At 47.7% G+C, this 21,492-nt stretch overlaps 1 protein-coding gene across 8 annotated transcripts; it reads left to right on the forward strand.

Moving 5' to 3' along the window:
- Positions 1 to 1,293: 1,293 nt before the first annotated feature.
- Positions 1,294 to 20,598, forward strand: LOC128322920 (protein lifeguard 1-like). 8 transcript variants are annotated; one of them, XM_053245168.1, is made up of 9 exons: positions 4,336 to 4,595; positions 5,323 to 5,478; positions 6,543 to 6,801; positions 11,597 to 11,775; positions 12,480 to 12,612; positions 13,066 to 13,163; positions 14,179 to 14,379; positions 14,640 to 14,768; positions 18,926 to 19,698. In XM_053245168.1, exons 5-9 carry the CDS (start codon positions 12,516 to 12,518, stop codon positions 19,565 to 19,567), a joined length of 1,167 nt encoding a protein of 388 aa, XP_053101143.1. In that variant the 5' UTR covers positions 4,336 to 4,595; positions 5,323 to 5,478; positions 6,543 to 6,801; positions 11,597 to 11,775; positions 12,480 to 12,515; the 3' UTR covers positions 19,568 to 19,698. The 8 variants fall into 8 exon arrangements, with proteins under 8 accessions (XP_053101142.1, XP_053101144.1, XP_053101139.1 ...); XM_053245171.1 differs by lacking the exon at positions 11,597 to 11,775 and having other exon boundaries at positions 4,396 to 4,595; positions 18,926 to 19,078; positions 19,558 to 20,598; XM_053245167.1 differs by lacking the exons at positions 4,336 to 4,595; positions 11,597 to 11,775 and adding an exon at positions 1,294 to 1,343.
- Positions 20,599 to 21,492: the final 894 nt, after the last annotated feature.

Consider the following 21,492-nt stretch of genomic DNA (forward strand, 5'->3'; position numbering starts at 1 on the left):
GAAGCTACCCACTCCAGTTACAGTGCTGAGTTTAGTTGTTGCAGTTATTTAAAGAACACACATGGAGATTGTTGTACAATCAAAACTAAATAGGTTTATTGGTGAAGTACATTTGCGATAGGAAAGACCTAGTCCTATTTATCAGCTACACAATGAATAGGTAGGGAGAGAGAGATGTTTCCATCTGGTCTCTAAGAGGAAAGGAAGAGGACTGACTCATTACAGGGAGTACCTGAGAAGGAGTCAAGGCATGGATCATAGAGCAGAGGCAAGCAGGGACAGGTAAGGAGACCCTCACTCACTACCTCTAGTCGTCATTAGGATAGCTGGTGCAAAAGGTAGTTTGGTGATAGTTGGTGAATTCCATCTCCAGCATATTTCTTAGGTACATGTTTGAGTTCTATGAGGTGTGATGTCTTTATTTTAACAGGCTTTTAATGGGGATGAATCCTTTATTTCCTCCACCAATTTTTTAAAAAATATTTTACACAGTTACCCAACAGCTGAGCTTCAGCAATCAAATTTTTTGGGGGGTGGCATCTTATGCTCTCTGACCTTCTGCCCTGTATGGAAGCCCTGCAGGCATTAGGGTGAAATGAATAAGTTCCTTAAAGGGCTGGGAGCATTCACAAACACCTTTTCACCATGCTTGGGTCACCTTCTAGTGGTTTCTTTCCTAGGAGAAATGATGCAGTCTCCCAAGGGAAAGTGTTGACAATTTCATAGATGAGGAGGAGGGATCCAGCAATGTCTGTAAGCCACTTTTTCTAAAAGGTGCCTCCTGCATGTTCAGAAGCAGTATATCCCTGACCAGGGTTGCCCTAGTCAAGCTTCCCAAATCTGGGTGGCCTAATTTGCATATCATGCAAGTTGTGGGGCGACTGATTTGAAATTTATTTATTTATTTATTTATTTATTTATTTGACGGATTTGTATACTTTCCCCTCCTTCTCTGCTCTCCCATGTGATCGGATCCAGAGTAAAATCTGGGTAATCCGGGCAGCACATTTGAAATCTGTGTAAATCTGGGTGGAATTTAGCAGCCGGGTGGAGGAGCCAAAATCCGGGAGCTAACCTAAATTCCGGAGGACATGGCAACCCTATCTCTGACTGCCACAGACATTTGGCTGGAAACAAGATGCTGGATTGGACTGAGGAAGGGGCTGGCAAATGACAAGAGCTTCCTGGGAAGTGGAGAGAACTTTGGAGTGCCAACACTTTGGCCGAGAACCACTAGGAAGCTGTCATGTGGTGGCCCATGGGGACAAGGGGGTTACTATGGTGACAGCGGCCGCAATAGAACCTGGGCAGTAGCTGAGAGCAGCTCTGGCTGGCAGGCAGGGGTGGGTGAGAAGAGGAAGCCTCTTGGGGGGTGTCTGGTCTTCATCCTGGGTGGGCCAGGAGGTCAGAATGAGGGCTTGACCACAGCAGCCAGAGCATCACAGGCAAGGCCGGAGGATGGATGTGGGGGGGGGGCACTGAGTGGAGGAAAATAGCCATAGAGCCTAATGGAGCAGGGGATCCTTCCCTTCTTCACCAGAAAATAGAGTTAAGAACATAGACTATGAATCCCAAAGGTCCTCACCCTGGTCTAAGAGAAGCTCTGCTCAGCTCTGAGCGTATTGGGCATGGGGTGCAGGCAGAAGCATTTTTTCTGCTGTCTAACCCAGAAAGGGGCAGGGTGCTGGTTTCAAAAAAACAGAACAGATTGTTTTTGTAGGCCACATATGTTTGCAGGCACAATAGGACAGGTCCCTGCCCTGGGTGGTCTACAGTCTATACCTTACAATGTTATGTGTATAAGCCTTGAGTGGCAGGTCTCCCCCTCCTTCCCAGCATATCAAGATGCTTCCTCTTGATTGAATGGGGGGGAGCAGTTTATTATAATTGCTCTCCTAAACATGCAAGGGATCTTAAGATCACAGGATTTTATTTCTGGAGGGGCCTTCAGGTTCTTCTAGTCCAGCTCCCAGCTACAGGCAGGAAATTGCAACATGATTTCTTAGATCTCCAGCCCCTATTTGGAGACTAGAAGTGAAGAAAAGCCCACCACTGCACAGAGCAGGCTGTTCTGAAGAGCTCTTGCCATTTGGAGGGCTCCTCCGAATGTCCCGCTTAAATCTACTTCCTTGCCATTGCAACCCATTGGTTCCAGTCTTGCCTCCAGAAGCAACAGAGAACAAGCCCTCTCCTCCTTTTATGGGACAGTCCTTCAGCTATTGGAAGACAGCAATCATATTCCCACCCCCACCCTCAGCCTCCTCTTCTCCAACCTCAACATGCACAGCTCTTTCAACGTTTCCTCCTACGACCTGGTGTTCGCCATCTTGGTTGCCCTCCTCTGAACCAGTTCCAATTTATCAACTTCCTTCTTCAAATGCAGTGCCCAGAACTGGACACAGAATGCAAGTTCTGATCAGTGCAGAATGGAATGGAACAATTACTTCTTGTAATCTGGACACTATAGCTGCATTAGCATGTAATGGGGGACCACAGTTGGAGGGACCCATGGTTTCCCTATCGTTATGTCTGAACCCGACCAACTCTAGTCCCACCGGAAGCACGACCGGAGGTCGCACTGATGAGACTCCAATTTGAACCCTCAGTCTGTAGTGAGGTCCATTGCTCCAAACTGGGAGCCTCCTTTTCATCTGAATGCAGAACTTGGGGATGCATTCAGCCGGACTGGAGTTGAGGGAGGAAGCTCCTCCCTCTCTCCCTCCCTGATTGGCTATGTGGGCTGTCCTTCAAGCAAGAAGGAAGACTGCACAGCCAGCTCTCTTGCCAAGATGTTCTCCTGAACGTCCAGATTTCTCCTGGGCGACAGGAGAGCAGGGGGCGGGGATGCAGTTCCATGTCACATGCGAATTTGGCCTCTGACTTTGTTAATGAAGCCAAGGATTGCATTAAGTGTTTTAAGACGCTGCAGCACACAGCTGGCTCATATTCAACTTACTGTCCACAATGACATCTGGGTTCCTTTCCTGCTGCCAAACCTACTCTCCCCCATACTCCTGTACTCTTCTTACCCAAGATACAAGTTGTTTATTTTTATCTAGTAGTATGATATCTAGTATGAGATCTGTGGCTTAACATCTTTGTCAGACTTTAAAAGAGCCCTTAAGACACTTTTTTAAAGCTTGGCTTTTAGTAACCTTTGAATGTTTTAAATTGCTGTAACTTGTTTTAATAGTTTGTTTTATTGTGTTTTTATTGTATTTATGATTGTGAACTGCCTTTATGAGGGAAACAGCTATAAAACACAAGTCTTTACAGCTGAGCCTTCTTACCTAAATACAGGACTGTATGTTGGTCTCTGTTGAACTTCATCATCTTGGCTTTGGTCCAATTAAAGTTGATCATGACTTAAGCCTCTCCAGATCAGACCAAATCTTGGTTCTGTCTTCTAAGCCGGATTAAGCTAGTGTGGAGCCTGTAGCATATGTTATAGCAATAGCAATAGCAATAGCAATAGCACTTACATTTATATACCACTCTATAGCCAGAGCTCTCTAAGCAGTTTACAATGATTTAGCATATTGCCCCCAACATTCTGGGTACTCAGAATGTTATGAAGGGGCCTCAAATTTAAAAAATGCACATAAATACTGAAACATAAATTATTTACTTGCATAGTAAAGTAATTCAGTTTTTTCATTTGCCTAGTGCCCCACCACCACCAACCGCCCCATGCTTCCACTCAACTGAGCCAGCCAGTTAAACAAACTTTGCAAAACACCCACACACACACTTTTGTGACTCCTGACCATGGGTTCTCCTTTGGAGTTATTTTCACAAAGAGAAAGGGGGTGGGGAACAAAACTCTGAATGTTTAAATTAAAAGGTTCTCAGGAATTCTGAACTTTGAGAAATCTGAACCTATTAGCAATTTTGGCACACAGCAGTGGATGTTTGATTCCAATGTGTGCAGAACATATTGGATCCCAGCAGCCATCACATTAAAAGGGCCATTTGACAATATTAAGAATATATGTTTAACCTCTTGTGCAAGCCTGACAGGAAAGCAGATGTATATTTAAAATAGTTGATGCATTGCAAATGAATGTGATTATGATGAGGTGCATTAGCAACTTCCATGAAAACAGAAGTATCCAAAAGACAATCTTTTGGCAGGAGGCACAGCCTCTTTCAATCTAAATCACACTAACATGCTTAATATTAAAAAGAGGAAATGCACAAATCATTCAGTGCAACCCTAAGCATGTTTACTCTGAAGTAAGTCCCACTCAGCCTTAAGCGTGTTAGTAAGTAAGTAAGCGTGTTTAGGTTTGCAGACTCCGTTTATCTTTGGACAATTTCAACGGGCATCCCAGCATAAAGCTAATGAAGTTGGCAACACAGCAGTAGTTATTTTAGTTCTAGAGGAGAGGAAAGGAGCTCACCTTAAATTTGGCAGTTCCATGAAAAGCAATGATCACAAATTCCCTCCCAACAGCACTAGATACTAAAGGAGGATATAAATGACCTTACCCAACAAGACCGTGATATAAGCTCCCCTCAATTGATCCACTAAACTTTGAGACTCCTCTTGCCGCGCATCTGAGTTACTTCCGGCTTTCTTTTTCCTCTTAAAGGTACACGTTCTCATTGTTTATCTTTACCCTCTCCCAGTCAGTCGGAAAACGCTAGGAACATTCAACTAGCATCTTCCTTAGCTTCCTTTCTTCCACCCAGCATTAATAGTTGGTTGTTTTTTAATCTAAACTACTTTTATTTCTTTTACTCTCTCTCTGTGTATGTTTTTAAAAACTTTACAGTTTAAACAAATAAGGACCAACTCCCTGGCGATTAAGTTATCTTTGAGACCCCTTTGCAAGCTATCTGTTCCTATTGTTGTTCTTACTACCCCCTCCTGTGCTGCTTAACATAATAGATAACCCAATCAACACCATGGTGCCAGGAAGACCTTGCTTAAATGCCTCAAGCGATGCGTAGATGAGAATGGGCAGCAGCAGGCAATGAGGAGAGTCAGCAGAGAGCACCAAATAGAGAGCAGAAAGAAGGGGCAGACGTTCAAGCCAGGCATGCGGGACCCTAGAAAACGTGGGGCCCATAGCAAATGCTACATTTGCTACTATGTTAATCCGACCCTGCCGTTAGCTATCTCCCGCTCCCACCCCAGCTTCATGCCACCTGCAGATATGATGCACATCCCCTTCTACTCTTTCCTCCAAGCCATTCAAGAAAATTTGGAAGTGCACAGGACTAATGACAGAATTCAGTGGCTCTCTACCCCACACCTCCCTCCAGGATAATGTGGCACCCTTAATGAATATTCACTGAGTACGGTTGTTCAACCAGGTGTGAATCTGCGTGGCAGGATCATCATCTAACCTACATTTTACCAACTTGTCAACTGGGATATTGTGGAGAACTTTGTCAAATGCTTTGCTGGAACCAAAATACACTTTGTCCCCAGGATTGCCATGATGCTGCTAAACTAGGAACTCTGTCAAGGTGAGATGATATTTGTCTGGTGTGACTTGTGTTTGACAGGGGCCCATTAGGGCTCCTTCTAACTGCCATCTTCTTCTCTAAGTGCAGACAGGTCTGTCGTGGTTTTCTAGCTCCTCTACTTCTACCCTTTTTTGAAGATGGGGTCCACATTTGCTCACCTTCAGTCCCATTAACGTATCTCCTACCTTGCTCAAAGGCACGTTATCAAATTCTTCTTAAACACTGCTGTTGCCTGGATCCCCAGCTTTTGCTGTTGCCACCAGCCTATACAGGGAGTGCATTGGAGCATAGAGGACCTAGCTAAATGGCGTTTCTTTCCATGGTTGTTATTATTTTGTAGGCCAGTACAATATCTCAGACAGGACATCAGTTCTCATGCCCTCATGGTGTGAACTGTTGGAAGTTAAGGACTTTTTTTGCGCTGTCTCTTGTCTCAGACAGTGGGGGACAGACTAGTGAGTTAGAGGGCTAGAGGGTCAAGACATTGGTCATCCCTTCTCTACTGCTCTGACACTATCCCTTTGGATATGTAGATTGCTAATCTCAGGGACTAACTTCCTTCCAGCCACTTCCTCCTTTCTCTCTCTCTCTCTCTCTTCCCTACCTGTCCTTCTACCTTGCAACATGGCAAGCTCCTCTCCCCTGCACCATGTGTGCAGAGATGCAGAATCCATCTGCATCCAGCTAGATAGATAGATTAGAGATCCTAACTCCTCACTTTCCTATCTAGAATGGAGTTCCTTAATAAATGCCTTATATATTGATTTGAAACTATGAATTGGCTCCAAGTTACTTTACTCTCAGCATACATGCATGCCTAAGTAAATTCCACTGTGTTGTGTCTCTGTGCACTCTGCTATAATGAAAAAGGATTCTCTTGCCACAGAGAATTTCCAACAACATCAACTCTCTCTTTTTTGGAGCAGAGTTGAAGTTGCCACACCCATAACTATCTCTGTAAACCAAAGGTTTTTCTTTTAATTGTATATATATAAGTTTTCATCTTCTGCTGATGCAAACTTTAGACAGGTTTTTAAATTCTGTTTCTTTTTTCCCTCACCCAGAATCCTGCAGCCGACTGGCCAGCCCTGACATATTTTGAACAGAGATGAGCTGAGACCAGGGCACAGCAGCATGGCCCTCCTCCTTCCGTCTTTGCAGTGACCTCTTTTTTCTGGAGCTGATTGCCCTGGGACTCCCACCAGGGTCAGCCTGACAGGTGTACAGGAATCAAGTAAAACCTTTACATTTGGACAACCTTGCCTGGCAAAGCAGAGCAAGGGGATTTCGCTGGGACATTCATTTCTTTGCCTGCTGGCTTTGGTAAGCTTTCTCTGTCCTCCCACCACCAACACCAGATTTTCAGGACTCTTCCAGATACAGTGATATATTCCACTTTGAGCTCAGCTTGCAATGAAAAATACAATGCTGGGGGGAGCATTGCTCACAGACATTTTCAAGTCCACCCCAAAAGAACTCCAAATTGTTGCTGGGAGGCTATGGGCAAGCATGTGATGAGGCAGCCAGCCGGGTGATTACTTCTGCATGGGTTGGCAAGGCAAAGCAATGCAGAGAAAAGGGACGAAGTCAGGAAGGGTTCAGTGATGCTCTCCTCCACTTCAGGCTGAAGGCAAAGAAAGCCCTTGCATTGCTATAGGTCTGGATGCAGGGTGAAGGGGGAGACTACCTGCAGGAGTGATAGCTGAAGTAGCTCCAATAAAAACTGTTAATATTATCATGCCTGTATACAAAACGATGGTACGGCCACACCTGGAGTACTGCGTACAATTCTGGTCACTACATCTAAGAAAGGACATTGTAGAACTGGAAAAGGTACAGAAGAGGGCAACCAAGATGATCGGGGGCCTAGAGCACCTTCCTTATGAGGCAAGGCTACAACACCTGGGGCTTTTTAGTTTAGAAAAAAGACAACTGCAGGGAGACATGATAGAGGTCTATAAAATCATGCACGGTGTGGAGGAAGTTGAGAGAGAGAAATTCTTCTTCCTCTCCCATAACACTAGAAGCAGGAGACATCCCATGAAATTGATTGCTGGGAAATTTAGGACCAGCAAATGGAAGTATTTTTTCAAACAATGCATAATCCACTTGTGGAATTCTCTGCCACAAGATGTGGTGACAGCCAACAACCTAGAAGGCTTTAATTGGGGTTTGGATAACTTCATGGAGGAGAGGTCTATCAACGGCTACTAGTCGGAGAGACACCTCCAGCCTCCAAGGCAGGAAGCTTCTGAGCAGGGGCATATCTTGGGTAAGGCAGGCAGGGCACGTGCCCCGGGCGCCACTTGAAGGGGGGTGCCATTTTTAAAAAAAATTAAAATGGCAGCTGAAAACAAAATGGCCACCGCGCATGCTCAAATGGCCTCTGTGAGGCCCTAGGTCATGCCAGCCCTCGCAGAGGCCATTTGAGCATGCCTGGTGGCCATTTTGTTTTCAGCGGCCATTTTTTTTAAAAAAAACTGTTTTAAAAAATGGCCACCGCACATACTCAAATGGTCCCTGCAAGGCCTTTGCAGACCGCCCCACCTCTGGCCTTTAGGAAGCCCCCCAAAGGGGCTACAGGTAAAAACATTTTTTAAAAAATATAATATAAGTCACTGTACACATATTCAGTTTGGCACTATGTACAGAGAATCAGGGCTTGTGAATACTGAGCTGAAGCTTATGAGCTAAGATTGTATTCATTTGCTCTTACTTTGTTTCTTGTGATAAGTGAGTTAAATGTGATGTCTTAATAATATGGCTATTAATGGTGAGTTTGTCTTTGAATCCATGTGAAATCCTTAGTATTAAAGTCCACTGGGAGTTTCTTGCTCTCTTTCTCTCATGTTAACTGTCTTTCTGAAATACTAGAATATATTCCAAGCAGTGACACAGTTTACTCTGCATATCCTTTAATTATTTTCAGAGTATCTGGGAAAAGTCAAATTCTCCACTTATTTTTAAAACTTATGTAATAGTGATGCTACAATGCATAGTAGAGAATTAGACAGGCACTTCTGTTTAGTTTTCCAAGTACATCTCCACATAGTATTTGGGCATTTCATGAGCCCCAGCATACTTAAATTTGTAGTTTTCCATCATTTTTTGGTCTGGCAGCTGGCTACGTCCACTGCTAAATAGCTTTTGAAATATTAAAAGATTAATGAGCTTGACTTGTATTTTTCAGCTGATATTATGGTAAAGTTATCTGAAAGATGGGTGTCAGATGTTTGGACAGGGGGCGCAATTTCAGTGCTTGCCCTAGGCGCTATTTTCCCTAGATATGCCTCTGCCTCTGAGTACCAGTTGCAGGGAGTCACAGCAGGAGGGAGGGCATGCTCTCAACTCCTGCCTGTGGCTTCCAGCAGCATCTGGTGGGCCACTGTGTGAAACAGGATGCTGGACTAGATGGGCCTCCTTGGGCCTGATCCAGCAGGGCTGTTCTTATGCTCTTATGTTCTAATTTCTGACTGCACATTTAGTTACTATAGTAGGTGGCATTTGGGGGAAGTACTGTGCTTTGAAGATATGCAGACATTTATCAGGAGACCCTAGCAAGTAGTTTGGGAAGCTGCACCGGTTGAATTTCTGCCTGTATGCATCCCTCCCCATCCAAATGTCCTGGGGAAATATCTTGGCAAATTATGAGTGCATGAGTCTCGTTTGTAAAGTCAGAATAATATATGAGGCTGTACAAAGTCTTACTTGGTGTAAAGGTTGGCATCTTAACTTGTAGGGGTGTGCACGGAACCGCAAAGCTGCGGTCCGGCACTGTGGAGGGGGTTCCTTTAAGGGTGGGGGAAGGTTTACTTACCCCTCCCGCTGCTTTCCCCCCTCCAGCGCGCGTATTCCATGTAGTAATTGGGGCGGCAGGATAGCTCCCTGCCGCCCCTTCTCCCACGAGCTCAAAAGGCTGCAGGGAGCCTTTTGTGCATGCGGACGTTGCGCACAAGCTTCACATCTCCCCGACATGTGCACGCGCATGGCCACATGCACATACGTCGAGGAGACGTCAAGCTCGCGTGCAACGTGCGCGTGCGCAAACGGCTCTGTGCAGCCCTTTGAGCTCAAGCGGGAGAAGGGGCAGCAGGGAGCTATCTTGCCACCCCAATTACTACATGGAATACGCGCACTGGAGGGGGGAAAGCGGTGGGAGGGGTAAGTAACCCCCCCCCCCGCCCGAACTGTACCGGCCAGGTCCGGACTGGTCCAGACCAGTCCGGTGGCCTTTAGAATGGCCTCCAGACTGGTCCATGCCCATCCCTATTAACTTGCCATTTCTATCAGTTTTAGAGCATGAGTGGAAATTGTAACTCTAATATTAAATCAAAGAGGATCTTTATATTTGATGATCTTTCTTTCTTTCTTTGTTTCTTTTGACACTAAATTATGTCAGCACACTGTGTTAATATACACACAGGATTGTGCTTTGCAGCTTGACACATGTTTAGCAGGAGGTTGTGTCTGTCCCAATTAAACTATAACTAAGATGATCTGTATGACATTCTTTCATGAGTTTCTCAAGTAAATTCTTGGCCTTCTCGGTCGCTGCCCCGAGATTGTGGAATGTGCTCCCTGCTGAGATACGATCCTCCCCATCTCTGGCAATTTTTGAAAAACCCCTGAAAACCCATCTTTTTGCCCAAGCTTTCTCAGCTTTTTATATTTGTCTTTTTAAAATTTTATGGTCTGTTGAACTGGTTTTAAGGTTTTAAAGTGTGGTTTTTATGGAGTTTTATTGTATTTTAACTTTCGTAAACCTCCTTGGGATGCCATATGAAAGGCGGTATAGAAATTGAACAATCAATCAAACAATCAATCAATAAATGTTTTGAATTTCTATAATTTAAGAAAATAGCTTATGTTAACATCAAATTTGGACATGCTCAAAATATATGAATATATACATGCTCAAAAGTGAATATATATATTCTTGGACTAAAATTCTGGCCTCCAGTGTTAATCTTTCCTTTGCCCCTTTTTGGAATCAGATCCCTAAACCAGAAGTATTTGGGAAATATCAAATTCTAAAAGGGATAAGATAAGATCATGGACACCAGGAGTATCTATGAGTATATTTTACTGGGCCCATTAGCAAAAGCAGCTAAAAGGTGTGTGCTTTAGAGCACTTCCAAGTGAGGGATCTAAACAGTGGACCCTGTTAAGAGGGGTCTTGAGAGTGGGCCTTCCTACAAGGTGCACAAACTAGGGGATTATGTCAGCCTGGGAACAGCTATTATGGGGGGTGGGGGGGGGGAAGAGAAGCATAGCAGTATGCACATCATGAGCCTTAGTGTACCAAAATACACATAAACGATTGCTGGAGAATGCAGGCAGAATATATGATATGCCTGTCTAAAACTTGGACCCAAAAATCATCACTTTCAGCACTTTATACCTTGCTGTACTTGTGGTTATGTTTATCAGATCACTTTGAAATTGGGCATGTTTGTAGTCTGTGTTTAGTAGTTCATGCATGACACATTTCATGTTATTAACTCAAGAGATGTAATATTTATAAGCAATTCAATTTTGAGGATTATAACGGAAGAACCTGTTTTTCCTGCTTTTTTTCCCAACTAAAGGGGCACTCCCTTACTCCTTTAACATTGCCGTACCATTGACTAGCAAGTCAAGAATTCTTGCTAACTGGCCAATAACACAAACTGTGCAATATGATGGAATATTTCTCTGCCCCAGCTCCAGTTCTCGCATATGGCTTACAGAAGTAATTATCAACCTTTTTAAACTGTACCCCCCCCCCGTCAAAAACCTCCAGCTCAGGTACCCCATAAAGATTTTTAGGATGTTTGCACACACACACACACACACACACACACACACTCTCTCTCACTCTACAGTTATGAGACAGACTACTCCAGTCACTGGCTTATATCCAGACTAGTGACCCCTGAGTAAACTTGTGCAGCACTTAGCCAGCCGATCAAGAAGGACGATCTTCACACTCCTCCTTCCCCTTCGGAAGCAGACACATCACTGAGGACATGTGGGGGCTTCAAGCTGCCAATCCTCGGATGGAGTGGCTGCAGTGTGGGGAGGCCGGAAGGTTTATTTAATAAACGTGATTGCATATTTTTAATACTTTGGTTTGCAGGATGTGGGACCCTGAATTGAGTGCTTGTGCAAGGCTGGCTTCGTGTTAGAAGGGCGCAGGACAAAATGCTCCACTTTGTGGGAGGGCGCTGGTGGGCTTCTTGTGTGATGTGCTGTTTAGGGAACAACCTCCCCAGTGAGGCTCACCTGGCACCATCACTTTGTTCGTTTAGACGCCAGGTAAAGTCCTTTCTGTTCACTCAGGCCTTTTAAATTTGATTTTTAAAACTGACTTTAAAAAAAAATTAAACTGTTTTGCACTGTATTTTGTGTATTTTGTCATGTTGTGAGCCTCCCAGAGAACAATTTGTTATGGGGTGGCTAACAAATAAAGGTGGCTGTTATCACCATCACTACTACTACTACTACTACTACTACTACTGCTTCTACTACAGCACACTTCTCTCACTGCTGGTGCTGTTGAAAGGGCCCACCCTAGCTGGCTCTTCAAGCAGAAAGAAACGTTGGCGTGCCAGGGTTAGGTGAGCCAAGAGGCACCTTCTTAAAGTGGCAGTTCTCTGTATTGAGCAGGGGGAGAGCAACTGGCCTTCTCCATCCAAATAAGCTAGTGTGGTGCAGTGGTTAGAGTGCTGGACTAGGTCCGGGGAGACCCGAGTTCAAATCCCCATTCAGCCATGATACTAGGTGGGTGACTCTGGGCCAGTCACTTCTCTCTCAGCCTAACCCAATTCACAGGGTTGTTGTGAGGAGAAACTTGCGTATGTAGTACACCGCTCTGGGCTTCTTGGAGGAAGAGCAGGACATAAATGTAAAAAATAAAATAAAAATGTCAATAAATGGGGAGGGGGCTCTTGGGGGAAGGCTCCTCCCAGGAATAGGCAGAGGTGCTGTCCCTCCCCTCCCCTCTCTTGGTCTCTCTGCAGTTTTGAGGAGGGGACAGATGTGTGAGCACCAGAGCCATGTCGCTCCTGAAGACCTTCCGGGGGCTCAAGCAGCCAGACTCCTCTCCAGACCCCCAGGCTCAGCCACACCCTGCAGGCACTGAGAGCCAAGGAGGTAAGGGGCAGGCCTGCTGTGGGTGGGTGGGGGGGTTTCCTGCAAGAGGTCAGTGGGGACCTGGACCCTTTCCCCACATGCAGCGGTGTGTGGTGGTTTTAGAGACTTCTCCCGGGAGTCTCCGAAGGGGCCCATCATAGCAGCCTGACCCTTGCTCCAGGCTAGCCCTCTCCAGCCTCTAGCCCCACTCAGTGGTGGGGGCCAGGCTTCCCTGTGGAATCTAAGGCAAGGGGGCTTTTTGCAGTGCTCTGGGGCCCCACTCAGGCTCCCCTCCCCTCACTGCCGGAATGGAGTGAGGGGTCCCATCCATGTGGTATGGAGAGCGGGCCCCACGGCCTCCAGCATTTGTGAGTGCCCTCCATGAAGCAGTCAGGAGGGGCGCTCACTGCTCCTTCCTGAGAGACAATGTTGGGGGAGCTCCAGCCTGACTTTGCCTGATGTGGCTTTTGCCAGCACCTCAGCAGAGCAACAACCCCGAGGATGGGCCACCCTCCAACTACGGCACCCAGGACCTGCCCACCAGGAACACCCGCAAGTATTTCATACGCAGGGTAAGGCTGGTGAGGGAGGGTAGCAGGGTGTGTCTGCAAAGAGAAGGGTTTGCGGGAGGCTGTCTTTGTGCGGTGGGAAGCACATGCTTGGTGTGGTGCCATGTAGCATTGCCATGCCCCCCAGAATTCTGGGTATCACCCGGATTTTGAGGATCTCACCCAGATTGCTTAGCCCACCCAGATACACCTGGATTTCAGCTTTCAAATAACAATGTTTTAAAAGCTAAGCTTTAGCCCATGTAGGAGTTATGGAGCAAAACGTGCAGTCACGATTTTACTCAGCCGCTGAACTTGGATTAAGAGAGGAAGAAACCAGAAAGGCTGGGAGGAGTTCACTTTCACAAGTACAGGAATCCCCTGAGGAATGTTGCCTTGTTTGTTATCAGCAGGGGATCTCTTTCAGGCAGTTGAGAGGATAGCTTGCTTTTGATGTAAGCCACTGCCTGCCTACCAGGCTGTGTATTGTGATGTTAAAGGACTTTCTTGGCTTTACGTTCAGTGCATGCCTGCTTAGAAGTAAGCACCTCTAGTTTCAATCAGATCTTCTTTCAAATAAGAGTGTGCAGAATTGGACCTTAATTTAAAAGCTGTGCATTTGTTGTTGTTGTTGTTCTATTGCTGCTGCTAGTATGTCAAGGAAAACGGTCAGGCAAAGATATCTTCCCCAACTTGTTGGTGGATATCCAGAGCAAATAAGATATCCAGAGCAATTCCAGATCCCTGCTAACTGGGCAAAGAGGCACCTTTTAATGTGGTGATTCTCTTGATTTAGCAGGGGGAGAGTAACTGGCCCTATCCAGTGACTGTTGCTGGTGGTTATCCTATGTTCCTTTTTAGATTGTGAGCCTTTGGGGGACAGGGAGCCATCTTACTTATTTATTATTTATCTGTGTAAACTGCCCTGAGCGATTTTTGGAAGGGCTGTATAGAAATTGAATAAATAAATAAAAGAATCTCAAGTGAGCAGAGGCTGCCATGAGTCACCAAGATGGCCCTACTGCCTTTGTGCCCACAGGTGTTCCTCGTCCTGACTGTCCAGATGCTCGTGACTTTAGCCCTTGCAGCCACCCTAGCCTCTCTGAAGAATGAGCACCAAGTTTGGAAGAGGAATTTTTATATGCGAGCGCTATTTGAATATCTTGCCTTTACGTCTGCTTCGGTTCTTATCTTCTTTGAGCAGACCCGGCTCAAGCATCCCTTGAACCTCATTCCCCTGGTAGGAGCCATGGCAAGTCATGGGGGAGGGGGGGTGGCAGACCACAGTTGCCTGGAGGGCATTGAGCTGAGGTGGTAGATTGTGGCTCCCTGACAAGGAAAGGCCTTTGTGGCAGATGATTGATGGGGAGGGGGGAGAGGAAGCCCCTTGGCCGACCCCCAGCCCTGGGAGGAGGCGGGGAGCTGCTCTAGCACACGCCATCTCTCTCTCCAGCCCTGCCCTGTGTGGCATTGCTAACTCCAGGTGCCTCTGCTCTACAGTCCATCACGACCCTGTGGGCATCCTGTATGTTGGGCGTCGACGTTAGCTTCCTCAAGACAGAAACCATCCTCATTGCTCTGGGCGCCACTGTCGTCATCTGCTTTGCTGTCACAATCGTCTCCATAAAGGTTGGTGTGTCCTCTGCCCCAATCTCCCCCCCCCCGCCCCCCGCCGGCCGCATTAGACTGTTGTGACCCCTTTAAGAGGGAAATGAGAATGAGGCTTGTTCTGTGGCTGACTGAAGGTGGGCCGTTTTACCCCCTGGCAAAGCGTGGCTCTTTCCCTGCCCAGAGCAGCTGGGGCTGATCAACTTCCTGTCCCCACCAGGGCCGGTCTCAGGCTGCTGACGGGGGGGGGGGCTTTGCCCTGAGGCAAGCCGCCAGAGGCAGCTGGGCGCTTTCCGGATTGGACACTACAGCAGTGTCACTCCGTGTCTATTAAGTGTCCTTCCGTACTGCCCATGTTTCTACACGGCAGCCCCTGCGCTGTCTGCAAGGTGCCATTCACATTTCTGGTGCCTTCTTTCAGGTGTTATCTTTGTGATACAGCCTTTACAATGTTGTAAATAAATAGCTGTGTTTTCCCAATGCAAAAGTTTCACGCAAGCTAGAAAAGACGGCTCCCCCTGCTGGTGGCTTTGCACAACAACTTCTGTTTACGATTTGAAAATGATTCTCAAACGATTCTGCCCAGCTGAATCTGAAAAGCGCTCTGCAGAGGCACTCTTACCCCTGGGCTTCTGGGCCGAAATCTAGGGCCTCCACACCCCTAAGGTAAAGGTAAAGTGTGCCGTCAAGTCCATTTCAACTCCTGGCACAAACAGAGCGCTGTGGTTGTCTTTGGTAGAATCCAGAGGCGTTTCCCATTGCCATCTCCCACAGGGTCTGAGATGATGCCTTTCAGCATCTTCCTATATCTCTGCTGCCCGATATACGTGTCTGGGAAACATAGCAGCAGGGATTCGAACTGGCAACCTTCTGCTTGTTAGTCAAGCATTTCCCCCTGGAGGCCCCCAAATCCTATCTATCTATCTATCTATTTATTTAATGTGCTAACCTGGCAAAAATTACCTAGGTGCACCTCTGGGCAGCTGTTGCTCTCTCACTTTCTGAGATAGAGCCTGACCTACCTCAGGAGTTCCTCTGTGCCAGAAATGGAGCCTGGATCCAGAGCCTGCTGGGCAGGGATCCTTCCCTAGATGGAGGCCCATCCAAATCCCATGTTGGCAGCACACAGGCTTGAACCTCTGGACTGAGCTGTCCAGGCAGCATTCATGTCCTCCAGCCTCTCTGATATGCTGTCTCTTCCAGCAGGATTTGTTTGGTTGGTTGGTTGGTTTTTGCAAATCAATTTTTTATTAAGAAATAAACCAAAGGAAACAGGGGGGAAACAGATCACCGTAGAGACAATATAAAGCAAAATCATCATAATGAAAAACATCATTTTTCTAATTAGTTACATTGGTAAAGATCAGAAAAGACATCAAGAACAAAATAAAGAAAAAGAAATTTCAGACTCTGAGACAGCTGTAAAGTCTAATCTCTTCCAGGAGGATTTGGGTTTATGATTGGGGAACCGAGCTGATTGTTTTCTCTTTAGCAATAGCAATAGCACTTACATTTATATACCACTCTATAGCCGAAGCTCTCTAAGCGGTTTACAATGATTTAGCATATTGCCCCCCAACATTCTGGGTACTCGTTTTACCGACCTCGGAAGGATGGAAGGCTGAGTCAACCTTGAGCCCCTGGTCAGGATCGAACGTGTAACCTTCTGGTTACAGTTTTACCACTGCGCCACCAGGGGCTCTTTGCTGGGTACATCACTGGCTGGCTGGCCAGAGAGTGCTCTGGGATGGCTCTGCCATTTCCCCGGGCCGAGAGAAGCCACAAGGCCTCTTCTTGCACTACTGGGGGAATTGAGTCCCTCTTGCCTCCACCACCTGATGGGAGGGGCCAGGGTAAAAGTGTGAGGCCCCCTGTCTCTCCTCCTTCCCTCTCTGGCCACCCTGAGAAGAGCAGCACGTCTGCATGCTTTGCCACTGGGGCAGCGTGGAAACTGCCAGCCCCACCTCCTGCCAGGCCCCTCCTCTGTCCTGCTCTTCCAGCTTTGAGTAGGGGATGTATCTAGGCTGGGGCAGCCAGGGCACATGTCCTAGGCACCACTTGAAGGGGGCGCCAGTGCAATTCTGCTTCCTCCCCAGTTCCCTCCCCAGTTCACGAAATATTTTTAAACTGAAATTTTTTTTAACCTGTAGCCCCTTTGGGGGGGCTTTCTAAAGGCTGTGAGGGGTGGGTCTGCAAAGGTTGTCCCTCCCCCACCAGCCTCTTAATTTACCACCACAGCCCATCTTGGGCTAATTTTCGGGCCCGAACATCAGCGTGGTGGCCATTTTGGAGGCTGCCACACTTGCCCAAATGGCCTCTGCAAGGTCTGGCAAGGCCTAGGGCCTCTCAGGGACCCTCTGAGCATGTGCGGTGGCCATTTTGTTTTGGGTGGACATTTTTTAAAAAAAATTAAAAAAATTAAAAATGGCCGCTGCACATACTCAAATGGCCCTTGCGATGCCATAGGCCTTTCTAGGCCTTGCCAGGCCTTGCAGAGACCAATTGGGCATGCGTGGCTGCCTCCAAAATGGCTGCCACACTGATCTTTGCAGGCCTGAACGGGCCCAAAAATCAGCCTGGGACGGGCTACGGCGGTAAATTAAGAGTCCGGTGGGGTGAGGGGGAACCTTTGAAGACCCCCCCCCGTGGCCTTTAGGGAGCCACCTGAAGGGACTACAGGTAATTTTATTTAATATAATATAAGTCAGTGATTGCCGCTGCCTGTCCAAGTAGACAATGCCAAGCTAGATGGAGTGTCTGAGTGTCTGACTCAGTATAAAGCAGCTTCCCATGTATCTAAGTTGCTTTTGTAAATCTTCAGGAAAGCCAATAAGCATCAAAATCCCAGTGTATGACTATCAGAAGTTTTATTCAGCACTTTATGGCTTCTGAGTTTTTTGTGGGTTTTTTAAAAAAAAAATTTCAAGGATGTCTCTGGCCAAAAGGAATAGAAGGGCACTTCCAGACTTGTTGTTTAGTCTGGAACTGTTATACTGTGTTTATTGGGTACATGTGTGCACTACACAATGTAGTTCTCCATCCTTTGTCAGCCTGTAGTGTTGATGGAACTGCCTTGGGGATGATTGGGCAACACCCCCAGTTTGGGCAAATTTGAGGAATTTAGCTTAAAAGAGGAGAGAGTTCCAAGCAGTTTTAATTTGTGCAAGTGTCTGAACTCAAGAAAACTGGCCTGGGAGAGAGGTTTTAATTAACAAAATGAGTTTATTGTAAGAACAAATAAAAGTAGTTTTTGCTACAGGAAGAATGCAAACCCTACAAGTCTCTTTACTCAAAGTCTGAAGAGCTTGTGATAGGCAGATCTACTGCAGCTCTAGTCTACATATTCATTAAAATGATGTGGTATATCCCTGAGGTGAAAGATTGGACTGTACCACTTCAGGGTTAGTAAACCCCTCCTGTATTCTACCAAAAGAAAACAACAGGGTTCTGTGGGTGACAGGAGTATAAATTGACCCCTTTCAAGTTTGAGACTAAAATGTCGGAGACCATATATGCCACCCAGAGTTCCTTAGAAGAAGAGTAGAATAGAAATAAAAAAATAAACATCAAAGCAATTATTTCTTTGTTTCTTGGTTGTTGAGTGCAGGGGGTTCTCAGACATGGGTCCCCAGGTGTTGGACTACAACATCCATCACCCACAGTGGTTTTTTGGCTGTGGATGATGGGAGCTGTAGTCCAGCCACATCAGAGGGCACACATTTGAAAACCTCTGCTGTAATGAATTATGCTCCCTTTAGGGATCAATCATGGATGGCTCAGTCAATAGGGAGGCGACAATTTTGAGGACTGTTGGAAAACCCAGTTTACTGCTGAATTCTTACAGGAAGCTTGTGCTGATTTTGTGTGGGAGGTGGGCTTGTTTTTGTATTTCCCTTCTAACTTGCTTTTCCCCACCCTACTGGAACAAAGCAGTTTTATTCTAAGTTTGCGTCAGATGTTTGGACAGGGGCGCAATTTCAGTGCTTGCCCTGGGTGCTATTTTCCATAGATACACCTCTGAGGGGACCAATTCCATAAGGGGGGGTGCATGGGGAGGGGGTCCGAGTGGCTGGGTGAAGAAATGGGAGGTCATGCAGGGAGGGGGGGCGTGGGGGCTCCGGCTGCAGTTCTCACTGACCACCATGGCCTCCTCCTCCTCTTCCTCGGTGCCACTGCAGGCCCCGTGCGATTCCACCGCCGGCTTGAAGGTGCTGCTCGGCTGCCTGATGTTGCTGCTCATCCTCGGGCGCCTGGGACGTTTAACACAGCTGAGACAATTGAAAACCATGTTGATCGTGCTGCTTTTCCTCGGATTCTCCCTCTTGATCTGGGTGAGGCTGTCAGGCGCGAGAAGGAGGGGACCTGCGGCAGGCCAGCCATCCCCCCCCATGTCCCCGGGGCTCTTCTTGAGGCCCCCCACATGTGCTGCCTCTGCTGGCAATGGCGTCTCCACTGGCCTGGGTGGGAAGCGAAGGGGGCCACCGGGCGGCAGGGGGGCTAGCCGCGGCCTACCGTCCACTGCAGGGGAGCGGGGCCAAGAGGACGGCAGCCTGGGGAAGAGGCCTGTCGCTGTGCACGGCCTGGCCCAGCCTCCTCCCTGGCCTGCAGGTGCCAGTCACTGCCGCATTCCGGTGGGCTGGAATGGGTGGTGGGCTGGCGGCAGGGATGGAGAGAGCGCCCAGGCAGGCAGCGGCCCCCATCTCCTCCTGGGCTCCTATATATGCCTATGCATGGGGTGGGGTGTACAAGGGAGGGGCTCTTCCGAGAGCCAACCGCCGCCTCTTGCCTGCTGCCCTGCTCCTTCTTTCAGAGCCTGGTGACCAGCAGCCAGATGCTCCATGGGGGCACGAAGAGGGACTTCAGCCCCGACGACCCTGTCTTGGCCGCCCTCGTCCACTACTACCTCCTCATTTTCCTCCTCGATCACATCTTCAGCATCACCAACCTGCTGGGCAAGATCTAGGGCCCCCCACTCCTCCCCCTCTCCCCTCCGGCACTGCATGCCAGCCCCCTCTGCCCCACCTCCTACCCCTCTGCTTTTGCTTCTCGGTGTGTGTGTGTTGGCTCCTCCGGCCTGGGGCCCGAGGTCTCCTCCTCCCCGCTGACTTGTGCCACACACAACGGAGGCCAGGGAGGGGTGAGGCGCTCTTTCACTACCTGCTGTCAGCATGGGGGAGGCAGGCAGCCAATCTCACCCAAGCAAGGTCTTGCTCTGCCCTGGGTTTGTGCGGAGGTGGGGGGCACCCAGATCCTCCTCCCCCCCCCCGTTGATTGCCCAGGCAATTCATTTCTGGGGCTTTGCTCACCCACACACGTAGTTTCACCACCACCAAGACGGCTTGTGAGTGGGCTTCCCCAGACCTTCCTTGCCTTCCTGTCTACCTTCCCCCTAATTTAGGAGGTCCCTTTCCCAGCCACTTTGCCTTCCACCTTCCTGGGCTTTGTGCTTACAGTGGGAACACCCCACCACCCGTGTGTGAATAGTTTTCCAGCGTGCTTGGGGTGGCTTTTCATCCCCTCTCGCTATGGGTCAGGGCTGATCAGCTTCCAGACTCAGGCTAGCACTGGGGGGCAGGGGTTGATGGAGGAGCTTTGCACTGGACCGCCACACTTTTCTCTCTTGAATGCTCGTATGGAGATATGTGGAACGTCTTGACACTTGAAGCTAGCCTGACACTCTGCACTCCCTACTTTACCTTTCCTCTCCCTTTATTTCCCTTCCCCACATTGAGTTTAAGGGGGGCCCTGCGTTACTGCATGCTCAGCACCCACCACTGTGCACCAGGACTGGTTTTTGCACTGAGCAATCGACACAGGGTGTCCTAATAAAAGTGAGGAGGCAGCCGCCGTCCATTTTGTCGGTCTCTTATTTATTTATTTATCAAATTTGTATACCGCCCCAAACTTTCGCCTCTTTTGGGGAGGGGGGCTGCTACCCAGAGCTGTCATGGAATGGCCTAATGGGTAGAGCTGCTTCAGGCACGCGCAATATGTTAGGTTTGTCTGGTGGTGGGATCTTGACTTTTTCTTTGGAGCAGCAAGCCTGGCGTGTCCTATCACAAACTGTTTCAAAAGAGGTTGGCCATGACACACATGGGGGGTGGGGCCGACAGCTGCTCATGAAGATCACACACACACACCCAGCCTATTGGATATGAACACAGCTCACCACTGCTGATTGGACCCATGCCTGCATATGGGCCAATTGACTCTAGATCCCCTTGATGTGTATGTGCAGAAAAGAGAGGCAGAGGGCACGCTCACAAGCATTAACAGGAAACACCACTGATGATGCACACAGATGGCATACACATGCTCACTGACTTCCTCAGCACTTTTAGGTGTCTTAGTTAGTTAGATTTATATACCGCCATTCCAAAATGGCTCAGGGCGCTTTACAACAGAATAAAACCAATTAAAACCAGTTAACAATTAAAAAAACAAACTATAAAAACAGAATAAAACCAATTAAACATTCGAACAGTTAAAAACCTTGGAAAACCAGGGCAAACATTTAAAACAATTTACAACAGTTTACAACAATTTAAAAACCCTAGAAGGCCAGGCCAAAGAGACAGGCTTTAAGGGCTCTCCTGTAAGACAGTAATGAACTCAAATTACGGATTTCTGCCGGGAGTGCATTCCATAGCCCATGAGCAGCTACAGAGAAGGTCCACCTCTGAGTCGCCACCATGGTCTATATCTCACAGGGCTGAGCCAATGGTGTGATGGGAGCTCGGAGCAC

The sequence above is a fragment of the Hemicordylus capensis genome, chromosome 4 (assembly GCF_027244095.1).
Source record: "Hemicordylus capensis ecotype Gifberg chromosome 4, rHemCap1.1.pri, whole genome shotgun sequence".
Lineage (NCBI taxonomy): Eukaryota > Metazoa > Chordata > Lepidosauria > Squamata > Cordylidae > Hemicordylus > Hemicordylus capensis.

Excerpts from the sequence above, each read along its gene's own strand:
- LOC128322920 (XM_053245167.1), top strand. The coding sequence starts at position 12,516 with ATGTCGCTCCTGAAGACCTTCCGGGGGCTCAAGCAGCCAGACTCCTCT. Across the intron at positions 12,613-13,065 it reads AGGCACTGAGAGCCAAGGAG|CACCTCAGCAGAGCAACAAC; the intron begins GTAAGGGGCAGG and ends GGCTTTTGCCAG. Across the intron at positions 14,769-18,925 it reads TCACAATCGTCTCCATAAAG|GCCCCGTGCGATTCCACCGC; the intron begins GTTGGTGTGTCC and ends GTGCCACTGCAG.